This window comes from Somniosus microcephalus, chromosome 4 (assembly GCF_052327205.1).
Source record: "Somniosus microcephalus isolate GS21.2 chromosome 4, FLI_Smic_1.0, whole genome shotgun sequence".
NCBI lineage: Eukaryota > Metazoa > Chordata > Chondrichthyes > Squaliformes > Somniosidae > Somniosus > Somniosus microcephalus.
Window position 1 is genome coordinate 333958146 of NC_140990.1, and position 15982 is coordinate 333974127.

The window sequence follows — 15982 nt, forward strand, 5'->3', positions numbered from 1 at the left end:
CCTTGAGTGTCTGCTTATTGATGTTTCCACTCTGGGTTCCCCAAGCAGGGATTTGGTAGTGCTGGATAAAATGGAAGGAGAAAAGCTATTTATTTTTCCCTACTTTGATTGAAGGTTAGTTTTCCAAGTAAATCACCCAGTGGATTGTGTAGAGTAGTATTTACATAACTCATATTTTGGATAGTGTATTGAATAACTGCACCGAGTGATCACCCCTGTTTAACTAATATGGAATATTACTATTTTATGCCACAACAAAAACCTTCAATGATATAACTCCTTTAACTTGGCAAAATGTCCCAAGGGACTTTGCATGGGGGGGTTAGAATGTCTTGAGGCACTTCACAGGGGAATGGGGGCCGAACAGGAAGATTTTAATCTTGATAATGTTTAGCTGAAGAAAGCTCATTGTACTTTAGTGTAGCGGTGTCCATACTTTCTGGGATAGAAATTAGTTTAGGCCTGTTTTGGGGGCCTGAAGTAGGCAATGGAGCGCGTGCTGGAAGCTGAGGCTCGGGTGAAATTGGGCCTCTGGCCTCATCAGCTTGTTTCTGGCAATCAACCGTACCGAGGCATCTTGCCGGTTCGTAGAGGACCAATTTGGGCAGTAGGACCTGGGGGAGGGGGGCGGCGAGCACAGGCCGGCAGCTGCCCGCAGTAGTACTGTGGAGTTAGGAGGTGCACTCCTGCTCCTCCTCCTCCTGGCTCCACGTCGAGGTAAGTTAAGAAGCTCAAACTTGCCTGTCTGCTGGTGCCTTCCAGCAGTCCCTGGTTAGGCTACTGAAGAACCCCAAAAACATGACCGAGACATACCCAGCGCACGCTCTGTGCAGATGAATATACGTTGGGCCTCTTGTTAGTACAGTATATGCAAGGGGCCTAACGTTTGTTTAAGGCGGCTGCTGGGGACGCCTGAATGTCGCCCAAGCCAAAATGGCATTGGGTGTATCTCCAGCACCTTTGACCCTGTGAAATTGGACTTAACCCTGTTTTGTGCCCAAAAGACGGGCGCAACGAGGTGTTGGAGGGTGTGGGGGGGGGGGGGGAAGGGGCGAGGAAGAGTAGATTTAAAGTTTAGATCCATGTTCTCATTAATTTAACAAATACAATTCTTGGTGTTTGTAATTATCCATCACTCAGGCACAGAACATTGCGAACAGGCCATTCAGAACGTCTAGAGCCACAACATTGAAACATGACAAGTGAGCGGTACGAAATGACGGGACTGAGTTGCCTGGGATTTGAGGGCTGGATTGCCAGGGTCACATTTTGAACACCCTTGCTGTAATGGGAAGGTCCGAGGTGTGAGAAATACTTTGTGTTGATGCTTGCACCACTTCAGTTTGAGCTAATTTGCTATTACTGTACTTACTCTCAAGTGCGAGAGTCTTTGGAACGTGCCTCATTGGCATAATGGAAGCGTGCAGATGGTGTGCGAAAACCGTGCTGAAGGTGACGGACTCCAAACCACCCCCAGTTAGCACTTCTATTCTGTGTATTCAAAAAACTGAGCACTAGTGATGTGTTGTTTAAAAAAAAAGTGTTAAAAAGCTAAGCAGCAGGGGAAGGTTGATGAGCTGGGGCCATGTGATCTCCATAGAGACACCAGGATTAAAAATTGGAGGTAACAACAGAAAAAGCTGGAAAAACTCAGCAGGCCAGGCAACATCCGTGGAGAGAAAATAGAGTTAACGTTTCGAGTCAAACCCTTTGTCAAGACTGGAAAGGCACAGGAAATGAAATAGATTGAGAGGCCAGGCTGGGAGAGAGCAAAAGAGAAGTGAAGAGACATTAAGAGGTATTCAAAACGAGACGAGATGGTGATAGGACTAGTGGAGACAAAAGACTGCTCTAGATTAGGTGTGAAACGTGTTGGCAGAATGGGAGACAGCTGCCATGTGGGAGAGAGGAAAAAAAAGGGGGCGGGGGGGGGAAAGGGCAAAACAAAGGTGGGGATAAAAAATAAGTAAAAATGTGATAGGGGCCGAGGTAATGATCTGAAATTGTTGAACTCGATATTGAGTCTGTAAAGTGCCTAATCGGAAGATGAGGTGCTGTTGCTCGAGTTTATGGTGAGCTTCCGTGGAACAATGCAAGAGCCCGAGTACGGTGAGGTCTGAGTGGGAATGGGGCGGTGATTAAAATGACAGGCGACCGGAAGCTTGGGGTCATCCTTACGGACTGAACGGAAGTGTTCCGCAAAACGGTCACCCAATTGGAGGTCAAGTCACCCTGCGCCAAGCTATGCTTCCTTGTACTAGCGGCCTGTTGAAGAGCAGGCTAAGCGGAGGTCTGGGAACAGTTTGCCTACTGGCCATTTCAGTTGAGGAAGGGTGTGTGTAACCAGGAGGGGAGGGGCCTAAAGAAGACTGAGAAAATCAAATCAAATAATTTTTTTTTTAAATGGGACCAATTGCAGTCTGACCTGCTGAAAATCTTGTGAAAATACAGTTGGTGCTTCAAATGTAGTTTTCTTTTTTATCCAGTGTTTGTATGGATAAGCAAACCAATTGAGTGTTTCCAATTGAAGGGATGGTGTTCTTTCATTTCTCTACCCCAATCTCCTGAAGGTGGACTAAGAACATAAGAATTAGGAGCAGGAGTAGGCCCTACGGCCCCTCGAGCCTGCTCCGCCATTCAATAATGTCATGGCTGAACTTCGACCTCAACTCCACTTTCCTGTCTGATCTCCTTATCCCTTTAGTCCCCTAAAGTCCAGCAATCTGTGTATCCCAGCCTTGAATATACTCACAGTCTCCGCATTCACAGCCCTCTGGGGCAGAGAATTCCAAAGATTCGCAACCCTCTGAGTGAAGAAATTCCTCCTCCATCTCCGTCTCAAATGGGCGACCCCTTATGGTTGCATAGGCCCCAACTGTCCTCTGGTACCTCATTCAAACAGCCGCCCTTCATGTGTGAGCCTGGGTACTGACTGTCTTCAGTCTGTTCAACCATACTGGGTGTCGGAACCAAGCCCCAATCCTGCCCCACCCCCCTGCCTGGGAAACTGGCACCAATGTTTGTACTGCCAAGACTACCCAACTAAGATCTGCGAACTCCACACCGACTGGATATTAAGCCTGGGACCTTTCAGTTTGTGTGCTTCTGTATGACACCAAGCGGTACACTTACATATTGAGCCTGGTAGGGTGCAGCCTTCACCGGTTTATTTCATTCTCTTCCTGCAATAGCTCTTGCCTCGATGCTTCCCTTGACACCGCTGCTGAAATACGAACTCCCTGCCAGGTGGGCAGGAAGCTGTGCCCTACTACTCTGGCACAGTGTGCTGCTGGATTCATGCATTGTGTCACCTGGTGTTTAAAAAAAAAGTGTTTGCAATGTGACATGAATCAGTCATTCATGAAAGAAAGACTTATGAAATAATACTGAGCGGCCTGTGGGTGGCGCTGTCCAGGGAGAGTATAAATACTTGGGCACGGGCCCAGCTGGCGCAGGACATTCTTAACCGGAACTAGTGAAGGACACAACTAGACCTCCATGTTGTAAAACAGTTGATTAAAGCTTTTTTTAACGTTTAGACAAAGTGCCTAGTAGTTTTCTTACATCACAATGTTTGGATCCCGTGCGGGGAAAACATAGAAATTTATTAACGTCTCGTTTTCAGAAATGTTTTAAAGGTTGCTGACAATCTGATCCACCGTCTGTTTTAACGGAAACCGGTAAGGTTGCTCACATAACGGCGCAGAAATCGATCTAAGGCGTAGAGTACTCTGACCCGTCCGATGTGGTTAAACGTTGGCTCCTGGTGTGGCTGTGTGGCCTCGGGTGAAGGTACACTTTACCGTTGAATGCTTGCTGCCATCAGACCGCGCCTATGCTGCGACTGATAAAGTCTGAGACAGCTGCATCAGCAGTGAGACTATTCGGTGACGGTGCATCCACTTGTGGCTGTCTTGGGCTCGTGCTGAAAATAGCTTCAATCGCATGATTTTTTTTTTAGCTGGTGAATTGAGCGGCTGTTGGGGCGCAGCGGTTTGTGGTGACTCAAATTCTGTTGTTATACGGGATTCCGGGAGCTGTTGTCGGTGGCTTGGAGGTTGCGTTCTGTGATTTTGGTGCCTTTGTTCCTTGCAAACCCAAATCATTGGCCATGATGGTTTGATTATTGTTTCCCCTCTTTCCCCCCCGCCCCCAATTACCACTAATATACCGGGAGCATCAATGATTGAACTGCAACCAAATCAGCGAACAGATTTTTGATTCGATATTTAAAGGGGCACACACAGTCTTCGTGAAGAACTGTGAGGAAGTAACGGTCTGCCAATCGCACAACACGATCAGATTGGTGTCGGAAGGCGTTTTGCTGCATTATTTGCACATAAAGATAATGCAGCAAGGCTCTCCTGACTCTCAACCCCCCCAAGGTAACTGTTTACGACAATCTCTTGAAGGCAGTGTCCCTTTAATTGTTGATAACCCTTTGAGCACTGTGAGGGCATTTCTGCCACAAATTGTAACCTACGCAAAATGATTGACAAAAACCCAAAGTACTGCGGATGCTGGAAATCTGAAAATACTGGAAACGCTGAAGAGAGAAAGAGTTAACGTTTCAGGTTGATGACCTCTTCAGAAAATGATTGACTTGACTTGTTGCCTTTAAGAGCTAGTTTTAGAACAGGAATGAGCTAGGAGGAAGCCTGTCTTCCCGAAGCTTGTACAATAAAATACTTGTGCGCATGTTGAAATTTAGAAAGTGCCATTCAGTACTCAAAGGGTTAAAGAAAGCAATTGCACTTGAATGAGGCTGGCTGAAAATTGATGGCATTGGTCAGTAGAAGGCTTTCTTCTCCTGCGGCTTACGTGCACGTGGGTGTTAACTCAAAATAATGAAACTTTGCCTGAATGCTTGGAGTACTGGAGCGTTGCTTAAAATGGTGGTGTTGATTTTCTTGTCATTCGCAGCATGCAGATCGCAGACTTATTAGATGCTACAGAGCTGCTGGAGACTTGTGTGGATGAGGTCGCAGGAGTGGCTGTTACCATGACAGCGCCAGGAATTTCAGATGAGTCGGTTCAAAGTTTGACCTCAGCTGGGACAAATGAGCGTGCATGTGAAAAACTGGATTCAGCTGGTAAGAGGCGGGCTGCTTTATGTGGAACGATTGCTTTGCCAATGTGATGATAGGACACTGTTGTGGTCTTTAATTTGAGGTGCGCAATATGTTAAATAATACTTGTGTTTAAAGAATTCTTTATCACCTCAAAATCACTCAAAGCACATCACACAATGAATCACTTTTGAACTACAGTAAGTGTTGTATACACAAGCTATAGTTGAAGGTGTAAAGTTTATGGGGGGGGGGGAAAAAACTGTTTCATTATCAAAGAGCATCTGTGCCCAGCTAGTAACAAGTAATGGTCTCTTCGTAGAACTGTTTTTGAAGACCTTCTGTGAAACTAGCTCAATCTTCTCAAGACCCCTCAGCACTGTGGAACTCTGTACCTCCCTGCAGTCTCTAGGCAAACGTTGAAATGCAGATGTTATTGACACTACTTGGTTTATTTTGCCTTCCTTTCTATGGCGGGTACCCTGTACTTATAGGCCTTAGAGCTTCAACTCAGTTTTGTAATTTAAACAAAAGACTCGAGTTATTTGTCTATATAATTAAACTTTGCCTGAATGTCCTGAGTACAGAAGCGTTCCTTAAAACGGTGTTACTGATTTTCGTGTTCAGATCCTTCCGTGGCCTTGCCCCCTCCCTATCTCTGTAACCTCTTCCAGCCCTACAACCCTCTGCGCTCCTCCAATTCTGGCCTCTTGCGCATCCCCAATTTTCATCACTCTACCATTGGCGGCCGTGCCTTCAGCTGCCTGGGCCCTAAGCTCTGGAATTCCCTCCCTAAACCCCTCCGCCTCTCTCTCCTCCACCTTTAAGACGCTCCTTAAAGCCCACCTCTGACCAAACATTGGGTCACTTGTCCTAATATCTCTATGTGGCTCGGTGTCAAATTTTGTCTGATAACGCTCCAGTGATGCGATGTTTTTACTACGTTAAAGGTGCTATATAAATGCAAGTTGTTGATCACAGTTTTCAGGATGTTCTAGATATTTGCTTGGGCTCAGCATCACCCAATCGCTCTTGCATCCTCAATGATCTGGAGTGCTCCTTTTTCTGTCCACTATGTAGACAGACAGACGCGTGATCCAGGGATTGTAACAGAGTACCTTGCTCCATACACCGGCTATGCAGATATTACACGTACCACCATGTGCATGCTCCTCTGTTTTTGGAGAGTGAACTAAGCAGCACTCCATCAAGGCAAGGCCCAGCTTTAGATTATCAGCTGGATTACTTGCGTGAAACATATGAGTGAACAGTATACACTTTTCCCTGAGAATAATCAATTCTCCTACACTCAGTTATGAAAAATAATAAAAATGTAACTGATGAACACAACAAATTGTTGCTAGAGGCCCTTGGACAGTGGGGGGGCTGCATTTAACCTGTTGGATGAGTCTTGATTTCAATGGAAGCTCCCAAACATGAGCATGGATCGCATTTGTCTAACCGCTCGTGAACTGATTCCTTTGCTTCTCTTCGTGATTCAGCACTGGAGGAAGTAGTCGTGAGACTGAAACAGCTCCAGATCGAGAGCAGTCCTGTGCCCGTGCCCGGGACCAGGCCCAACGTAAACTTCAACATCAACGTCAATAACCAGGTAAGAATGAGATTAGTGTGGGTTTTAACCATTGTTTTGAATGGGTTACCTGTGTCAAATGAACTCTCCCTGTCCCCCCCTCCACAATACCAAATGGTGTCGTTGCCCAGTGTATTGGTACTGGTGATGGTACAACTCCTGTTGCTCATTAAAACAAATTGTTAAAACTCTAAATTGGATTTCAGACATTGAATGCAAACAATTTCAGACACTTTACAGCCCTTGCAAAGTGTTGCATAAGAACATAACAAAACCTCAAACAGGAAAAGGCCATTTAACTTATCAAGTCGACTCCTTCCATGGAACATATAGCATTTACTTTAACATGGTCTCCACTTCACCCATTTAAGGAAGGTTTTGATTAAAACTCCCTGATCCCCACCCAATGGTAATTGGGGGGAAAACTCCAGATTTGTATGTCTATCCTACAGTTCCACTGTTACGCTCCCCAAAGTGTTTTCTCTGCTGTTTGCATAAATGAGTAGCTTGAACTGTTTCTCAATCCCAGGTGGGACAATGAGGTTGAGTGCTAACATCCTACTCCTTGAAATTTCGCATCCATTAAATGGAGAGTGGGGTGCATTTCAAATCAAATCAAATCAAATCAACTTTTATTGTCATTGTTAGTGCACAAGTGCAGTACAACGAAATGTAGGCTTGTGGCTCGAGAGCGTACATTTGGATTAAGACATTTAAACATTCAACATACATTTGGCTTGTAATACATTAACATAAACATAACCATAATAAAGTGCATTGGCAGATGTGCAGGCTTTAGAGTTTATTTGTGGAGTTCAGTAGGATGACAGCCCTGGGAAAGAAGCTGTTCCTAAATCTGGTCGTACGGGTGCGAATGCATCTGTAGCGTCTCCCAGATGGCAGGAGGGCGAACAGACTGTGGCTGGGGTGGGTGGGGTCTTTGATGATGGACCGTGACCTCCGTAGACAGCGTTTCTGGTATATGTGCTCTATGGTCGGTAGCCGGGTGCCGGTAATGCGTTGGGCAGTTTTGACTACCCGCTGCAGGGCTTTCCGGTTATAGTAGCTACAGCTGCCATACCATACTGTGATACAGTTTGTCAGGATGCTCTCTCTAGTGCAGCGGTAAAAGTTAGAGAGGATCAGGGGTGACAGGTTACATCCCTTCAGCCTCCTTAGGAAATTGAGGATGTCTCCAATACTGGTGACCTAAGTAGTATTGGAGTTCAGGCAGAGTGCGCGTGTGCGGAAGGGCTTCTTGATTTTAAAATGTCACCGTTTGTGCCAGGATGAAATCGTGAAGCTATTGGACAAGGGCCTGAAGAACCCAGCTGATGTCACTTGCCCGGTGCTTCCCGAGGATGTGAAAAGCAACACTTTAAAAGCACAGGTGGAGGCGACCGTGAAGGTAAAGCCTTTACAAGGCTTTTTATCTAAATAACTGGGAAGTTTAAAAGTGTGGAGAAAATTAGAAAAATCTAAGACCTTTTTCTTAAAGCTTACATAGCAGCACTTATTCCACCAATAGGCTGACAGTAGAGGGATTGTAGTCCTTCTTTCTGTAGTTTTTACAAAATGACTGTCTGACGTTATCGATGTTCATGATTTCCATGAAAAAATGGAACTGAGCATTTTGAAAGACTTTTAAATATGGTGTGGGCCTCACATGGATATGAATTGATCTCAACTAGTGAGGATGTTTGGGAATTGGGTACAGGTGTCAGCTGTGGCTCAGTGGTAGCACTCTTGCCTTTGAGTCAGAAGGTTGTGGGTTCAAGTCCCACTCCAGAGACATAATCTAGGCTGACACTCCAGTGCAGTACTGAGGGAGTGCTGCATTGTTGTCTGCCCCCTCAGGTGGATGTAAAAGATCCTCTGGCATTATTCAAAGAAGAGCAGGGGAGTTCTTTTCAGTGTAAGGCCCACATTTATCCCTCAATCAACATCACTAAAAACAGATTTATCTGGTCATTATCACATTGCTGTTTCTGGAACCTTGCTGTGTGCAAATTGCCTGCTGGGTTTCGTACGTTACAACAGTGACTATACTTCAAAAAAACAAGACGTTCATTGGCTGTTTGGGATGTCCTGAGGTTGTGGAAGGTGCTATATAAAACACAAGTCTTTCTTTTTAAAAGAACACTGCTAGCAGCCCGCTGGCTCAATGGATGGGTGGGCTGCCCAGTTAGTGGCCAGGATGGCCCCAATCCCTGCTCTATGCTAGTCACAGCTGGGGTGCCAGTGCTTGCGACTGCATTCCCAACTGTTGGAATCTGTAACACAATAAGTAACTTCAGAGAAAATCATAATCCGAATTTCTAAGATTTGAAAATGGGAATACTGGTAAATTTAACAGGCTTGCATTGTATGTCCTGTGTATGCACAGTCCAGTCAATCGGTGACCCTTCGCAATACATGTGAAGGAGTTCGATGTGCTGTAGTAAATTATATACAGGTCGTGTAAATCAGGACTGAGTTGCTGTCCTGGGAACTTTTGATTGAAACAAATTAAGTGCTGCTGTAAATGGCCTCTTTTTAAAATAGTTTCCCCAAATTTTATCTCAAAATCAGATGAATCTCAGTGATATTTTTCATTGATTACAGGAATATAGCTTTAAGTAAGTTTAATAGATGGTGGAGGCAGGAACCCTCACAACATTCAAGAAGCATTTAGATGAGCACTTGAAACGCCATAGCATACAAGGCTACGGACCAAGTGCTGGAAAATGGGATTAGAATAGACAGGGTTTGATGGCCGGCATGGACACGATGGGCTGAAGGCCTCTTTCTGTGCTGTATGACTATGACTCTAACAAGGTATGAATAGAAGTACAGATGGGTTTGAATGCTGTGCACTTCATCTGTCCCTGCCAATAATGTGACACGGTGTTGGCTATCGTTCAGATTATTGATTGATATGAGTTTTGCATTTTCCTTCTCCAGGTGCCTAGAGATGAATCCAGACCAAACGACAAAAACTCTAACATGTTCGACACAGCATTTAGGTGAGGTGCAGAACATGACTTTCACTGCATAATTTTCCTTTTGGCCCGTATGTCATTAAAAAAATTTTTAAAAATGTTCTCCCTCCCTCTCCTGAAGGTGTTGACTCTACCCCAAGTACATTTCCACAGACACTGGCAGCCCTCCAATACCTCACTCACAAGGGCCGTTCTTCATGTACAACCCTAGACAGTGACTGTTAGCAGGTTACTTGACTGCAGAGTGCATGACCACCAAATGCAAACTTGCCCTCACCAAATGTTATATGCATGCATGCACACTCTTGCTCACTCACATGCGCATACACACTCGCTCGTGCACTCTCGCACACACTCGCTCGCACATACGCACACACACTCTTGCGCTCGCTCGCGCACACGCACTCTTGCTCGCACGCAGACTCGCGCTCACTCACGCACAGTCTCGCTCCCATGCACGCGAAGATTCGCACGCGCACACTTGCTCACGCATGCGCACATATGCTCGCACGCGCACATTCACTTGCACACGCACAGACGCTTGCGCGCGCGCGCGCGCACACACATTCCAGCAGGGGCTCCTGGACAGTGATCTTAATGGGAGCATTGGTTGATTTTGTTATCCCTCTCCCTAACCCAGTGGTACTGACGCCAATAGTAACACTTACTGCCGCTGATGCTAAGATCAGCTACCTCAACACTGGCCAGGGATCAAACCTGGGAACGCCTGGATTGTATGGCTTCATGTTCTATAGGGCACTTAGCCTGCTGGCCATCAGGGAGCTACGGCCTATGGCTCAGTATATTTTCCCCTCCTTTAGGTGCCCCTATACCACACCATACCAGGCTTGAAACACTGAATTATTACATAGTCCTACAGGACATCTCCCGTTGCATAGGATTACATGGGCTATACGGCACAGAAACAGGCCATTCGAGCCTCCTCCCATCTTTCCTCATCTAAATCTATCAGCATAACCCTCGATTCCCTTCTCCCTCGTGCTTGTCCAGCCTCCCCTTAAATGCATCTATACTATTCACCTCAACCACTCCCTGTGGTAGCGAGTTCCACATTCTCACCACTCCATGGGTAAAGAAGTTTCTTCTGAATTCCCTATTGGATTTCTTGGTGACTATTTTATATTGATGGCCTCTAGTTGTGCTCCTCCCCACAAGTGGAAACCCCCTCTCTCTATCCACTCTATCAAAACCTTCATAATTTTAAAGACCTCTATTGGGTCACCCCTCCGCCTTTTTTTTAAAGAGAAAAGAAACCCAGCCTGTTCATCCTTTCCTGATATGTATACCCTCGCATTTCTGGTATCATCCTGGTAAATCTTCTCTGCACCCTCTCCAGTGCCTCTATATCCTTTTTATAATATGGCGACCAGAACTGTACGCAGTACTCAGAGTGTGGTCTAACCAAGGTTCGATACAGGTTTAGCATAACTTCCCTACTTTTCAATTCTATCTCTCTAGAAATAAACCCTAGTGCTTGGTTTGCTTTTTTTACTAACCTGTGTCGCAACGTTTAGTGATTTGTGTATTTGTACTCCGAGATCCCTTTGTTCCTCTACCCCACCCAGACTCGCACCCTCCAAGTGATAAGTGACCTCCCTATTCTTCCTACCAAAATGTAATACCTCACATTTATCTGTGTTGATCTTCATTTGCCAACTATATGCCCATTCTGCAAGTTTATTGATGTCCTCCTGCAATTTGTTGCAATTGACTATCCCCTCCAATTTGGTGTCGTCCGCAAATTTAGAAATTGTGTTTAATTCCAAAGTCTAAATAGTTAATATATAAATTGTGAACGGCAGTGGTCCCAGCACTGATCCTTGTGGAACACCACTACCCACCTTCTGCCACTGGGAATAGCTCCCCTTTACTCCCACTCTCTGCTTTGTCTTGAAGCCAGCCAGCAATCCATTCTGCTACTTGTCCCCTGACTCCGCATTCCCTGACCTTGTTCATCAGTCTATTATGGGGTACCTTATCGAAGGCCTTTTGAAAATCTAGATAAATTATATCTGCTGCATTACAATTGTCTACTCTCTCTGTTACCTCTTCAAAAAATTCAATGAGGTGGGTCAAGCAAGACTTTCCCTTTTGAAATCCATGCTGACTATTTATATTTTTGGTTTCTAGATGTTCTTCTATTTTCTCCTTTTAGTAGGGATTCCATTATTTTTCCTACCACCGATGTTAAGCTGACTGGTCTATAATTCCCTGGACATGTTCTATGCCCCTTCTTGAATTTAGGTATTACGTTAGCTATCCACCAGTTCTCTGGCACTACACCTTTTTCTAAAGAATTATTAAATATGTGTAGTAATGCCTCTGCTATCTCTTTCCTAGATTCTTTTAAAATGCATAGATGCAATCCATCCGGACCAGGGGTTTTATCCTCTGAGTTTGATTAGTTTATTTAATATATCCCCTCTTTTTATTTTAAATGCACTTATCTCATTACTCATCTCATCATCCAATGGCATGTCCACCTGTTCTATCTCCCTGGTAAATACCGAAGCAAAATAATTATTTAATATTTCTGCCATCTCTTTATTGTTACCTGTGGTATTATCCTGTCTATCCCTTAATGGCCCTATTCCCATCCCAACCTTCCTTTTTTTATTGATGTGCCTGTAAAATATTTTACTATTTTGTTTTATGTTCCTTGATAATTTAATTTCATAATTCCTCTTTGCCTTCCTAATTGTTTTTTTTGACTTCTCTCTATTTTGTTGCTGTTGTCCCATTCAATTTTAGTCCTGTTAGTTCGTAGCACGGTGCAGATAAAAATGGTGTGAATATGGGCCTAAATGACTGGGTCCGCTTGGCAGGCTTAATGGTTTTTTTTCTTTGCATGTCAGTTTGGCTCAATTGGTGGTACTCTCGCCTCTTGAGTTAGAAGATTGGGGGTTCGAGCCCCACTCTGGAACTTGAGCACATAATCTAAGCTCCAGTGTAGCATTGAGGGAATCTGCATTGTCAGAAAGGCTGTCTTTCAGCTGAGACATTAAACCGAGGCCATACCTACCTGATGTAAAAGATCCCATTGCACAACTCTAGCAAGGAGTTCTCCCAGGCTCTTGGCCAACATTCCTCCCTCAACCAATGCCAGCAAAAACAAGTGAACAGGTCTTTTTTTTAAATTCGTTTTTATGGGATGTGGGCGTCGCTGCAAAGCCAGCATTTATTGCCCATCCCTAATTGCCCTTGAGAAGGGCCGCCTTCTTGAACCGCTGCAGTCCGTGTGTTGAAGGTACTCCCACAGTGCTGTTAGGGAGGGAGTTCCAGGATTTTGACCCAGCGACGATGAAGGATCGGCGATATACATCTAAGTCAGTATGGTGTGTGACTTGGAGGGGAACTTGGAGGTGGTGGTGTTCCCATGCGTCTGCTGCCCTTGTCCTTCTAGGTGGAAGAGCTTGCGGGTTTGGGAGGTGCTGCCGAAGAAGCCTTGGCGAGTTGCTGCAGTGCATCTTGTAGATGATACACACTGCAGCCACGGTACGCCGGTGGTGGAGGGAGTGAATGTTTAAGGTGGTGGATGGGGTGCCAATCAAGCGGGCTGCATTGTCCTGGATGGTGTCGAGCTTCTTGTGTTGTTGGAGCTGCTCTCATCCAGGCAAGTGGAGAGTATTCCCTCACACGCCTGACTTGTGCCTTGTAGATGGTGGAAAGGCTTTGGGGAGTCAGGAGGTGTGGTCATTCATCACATTTGCTGTTTTGTGGGATCTTGGGCACAAATTGTCTGCCAACATAACAGCGGCTAAACGTCAGAAGTAATTCATTGACCGTGAAGCACTTTGGGATGTCTGAGGACATGTTGAGATGCTGTCAGAAATGTAAGTGCTTTCCTTACCTGTGCAGTTCCTGAGATGGCCACTAGGTGATCCATGAGTGGCCTTGAATCGAGCTTCCACTGCCCATTCTCCCCTCTGTTAGAAATTATAGAGATTTGGGGCTTTAGTCCCCTCTTATTCCATACAACAAAACACTAAAGTATAATTACAACAATTCCTACAATACAACAGTGACTACACTTAAAATTAAAAAGTACTTCATTGGCTGTAAAGCGCTTTGAGATGTCCGGTGGTTGTGAAAGGTGCTATGTAATTGCAAGTCTGTCTTTCTTTCTGTAATTGTGTTTGTTGTTCAGTAACAAAAGTGCATCCAATTAGTACGTCTTCAAATAAAGTTTGAGGAAGTTTCAATTTGAACTGTTACTGAAAGTTGTAATGTGACGATTTTTGACTTAATATATAGTCATCTTCCAGTGGCTCGGTGATCAGCTGAACCATATAGATCAGGAAGACTCCAGGTTCCAGTCTTTTTTAGTGTCGCTGAGGGAGCTGCAATTGCCCTCAGTGCCTCGGGGATAGGGAAGGGACAGTCAGCTAGAGTTCCTGTTCCTGGTCACTATCAAACAATCACTGCCAGTAGTGTAATGGCAAAATACTGCGGATGTTGGAAATCTGAAATAACAACAGAAAACGCTGGAAAAACTCAGCAGGCCAGGCAGCATCCGTGGAGAGAGAAACAGAGTTAACGTTTCAGGTCGAAGACCCTTTTGTTAGACTGCCAGTAATGTGTCTGGATTAGGCCCAAATGCGATGCCTCCCCCGGTTCAATGACCTGTCGATACTCATTGTCTAGGCTATTGAGGTGAGCTGCTGAAGGGTGTCCATGGAACCTCAGTAAAGTGTCCTGACATTCAGGAAAGGAGGTGAGTCCCGCATTGGTCTGAGGTACAGGCTTACAGCAAATATCACTTTTTTTGTCAGTTGAGACCTTTAAGTGACGATATAAGTACATTACTGTCGCGGTGCGGCCGTGCCTGCTTTCTGTCACTAATGGCCACTGCAGTACTTGCACTGTTCATCAGCAGCCACTTAAAAACAACAACAACTTGCATTTAAAATTCACCTTTAATGTAGTAAAACATCCCAAGGCGCATCACAGGAGCGATTATCAAACAAAACTTGACACCGAGCCACGTGAGATATTAGGGCCGGTCAGCTTGGTCAGAGGTAGGTTTTAAGGAGCGTTTTAAAGGAGCAAAGAGAGGTAGAGAGGCGGAGAGGTTTAGGGAGGGAATTTCAGGGCCTTGGCAGCTGAAGGCATGGCCAGCAATGGTGGAGTGATTATAATCGTGGATGCTCGAGGCCAGAATTGGATCATAGAATCATACAATGGGTACAGCACGGAAAGAGGCCATTCGGCCCGTCGAGCTCGTGCCGGCTTTCTGCACGAGCACTTCAGCTAGTCCCACTCCCCCCGCCCTTTCCCCATTGCCCTGCAAATTATTTTCCTTCAGGTACTTATCCAATTCCCTTTTGGAAAAGTGGGATTGTGTCTGCCTCCACCACCCTTTGATCTGGGAGGGTTGTATGGCTGGAGGAGGGTTACAGAGATAGGGAGGGGCAAGTCTATGGAGGGATCTGAAAACAAGGATGAGAATTTTAAAATTGAGGCGTTGCCGGACTGGAGGACAATGTAGGTCAGCGAGCACAGGGGTGGTGGGTAGTAGTTAACTCCACTCTCGACGGTCGATATTGTGACAGTCCGTAGACTCTTCCATGTGTACTTCTGATGTGTGTGTAGTACATTATGATCATGCTATCTTTCATATTTTAAACAGGGGGTTAGGAGCCGCAGACACCAGTTTTTTGACGAGTAACATCCCCGAGCGGCAAGGTGCCAGGGGCCCACTGAAAACCATGCCAGCCTGCGCCCTCTTCCCCTCGTAAGTACTTTCGGGATATAACACTCGCGGGATTGCAGTTGCGGTTGACAAGGAAAAGAAACCTCTGTGCAGAAGGAACGTGGTTCTGCCCAGTCATCATTTTACAGATGGGCAATCTCTGGACCAAATATGATCACCAAGTAATGAACTGGAGAAAACGCTAGTCGTGAAACCTAGGAAGCAATCCCGAATGTAGTTCCTCTCACTAAATTAACATTTGAGCAAGTGTTGTATTGCCTTTGCCTGACTTCCTTGTTGCTGTGAGCCACTTTCCAGACAAGCTGCTGGATTTGATTAAGAGGAAAGCTAAATCTAGGTCATGACCCTGCCAGGATTATTTAACTACAGGCAATCTCTACCATACTGGGGTATATATTTTTTCTGGCTATTTCTTTGTCATGCTTTTTGAAAAGATCATTTTTTTCCCCCACATGATGGCCAGACCTATTCAGCTGATAACACTGTAGTGTTGCTCAAGGTGGGATTAGTTTTCTTTTTTTTTAAATGCGGGGGAGGGGAAATCCGAATGTATTTAACATGATGAGGAATGGGGAGAGAATCTTTATTAAACCACTTGGTTTGAGAG

At 45.3% G+C, this 15982-nt stretch overlaps 1 protein-coding gene across 1 annotated transcript in view; it reads left to right on the plus strand.

Annotated features, from left to right (window-relative positions):
* The window catches only part of epb41l5 (erythrocyte membrane protein band 4.1 like 5), a 218616-nt gene that overhangs the window by 164162 nt on the left and 38472 nt on the right, over positions 1-15982 (plus strand). Inside the window, 5 exon segments of the mRNA XM_085986877.1 lie at positions 4924-5093; positions 6572-6681; positions 7949-8068; positions 9604-9665; positions 15292-15396. Of these exon segments, the coding sequence (XP_085843003.1) occupies positions 4924-5093; positions 6572-6681; positions 7949-8068; positions 9604-9665; positions 15292-15396 (567 nt within the window).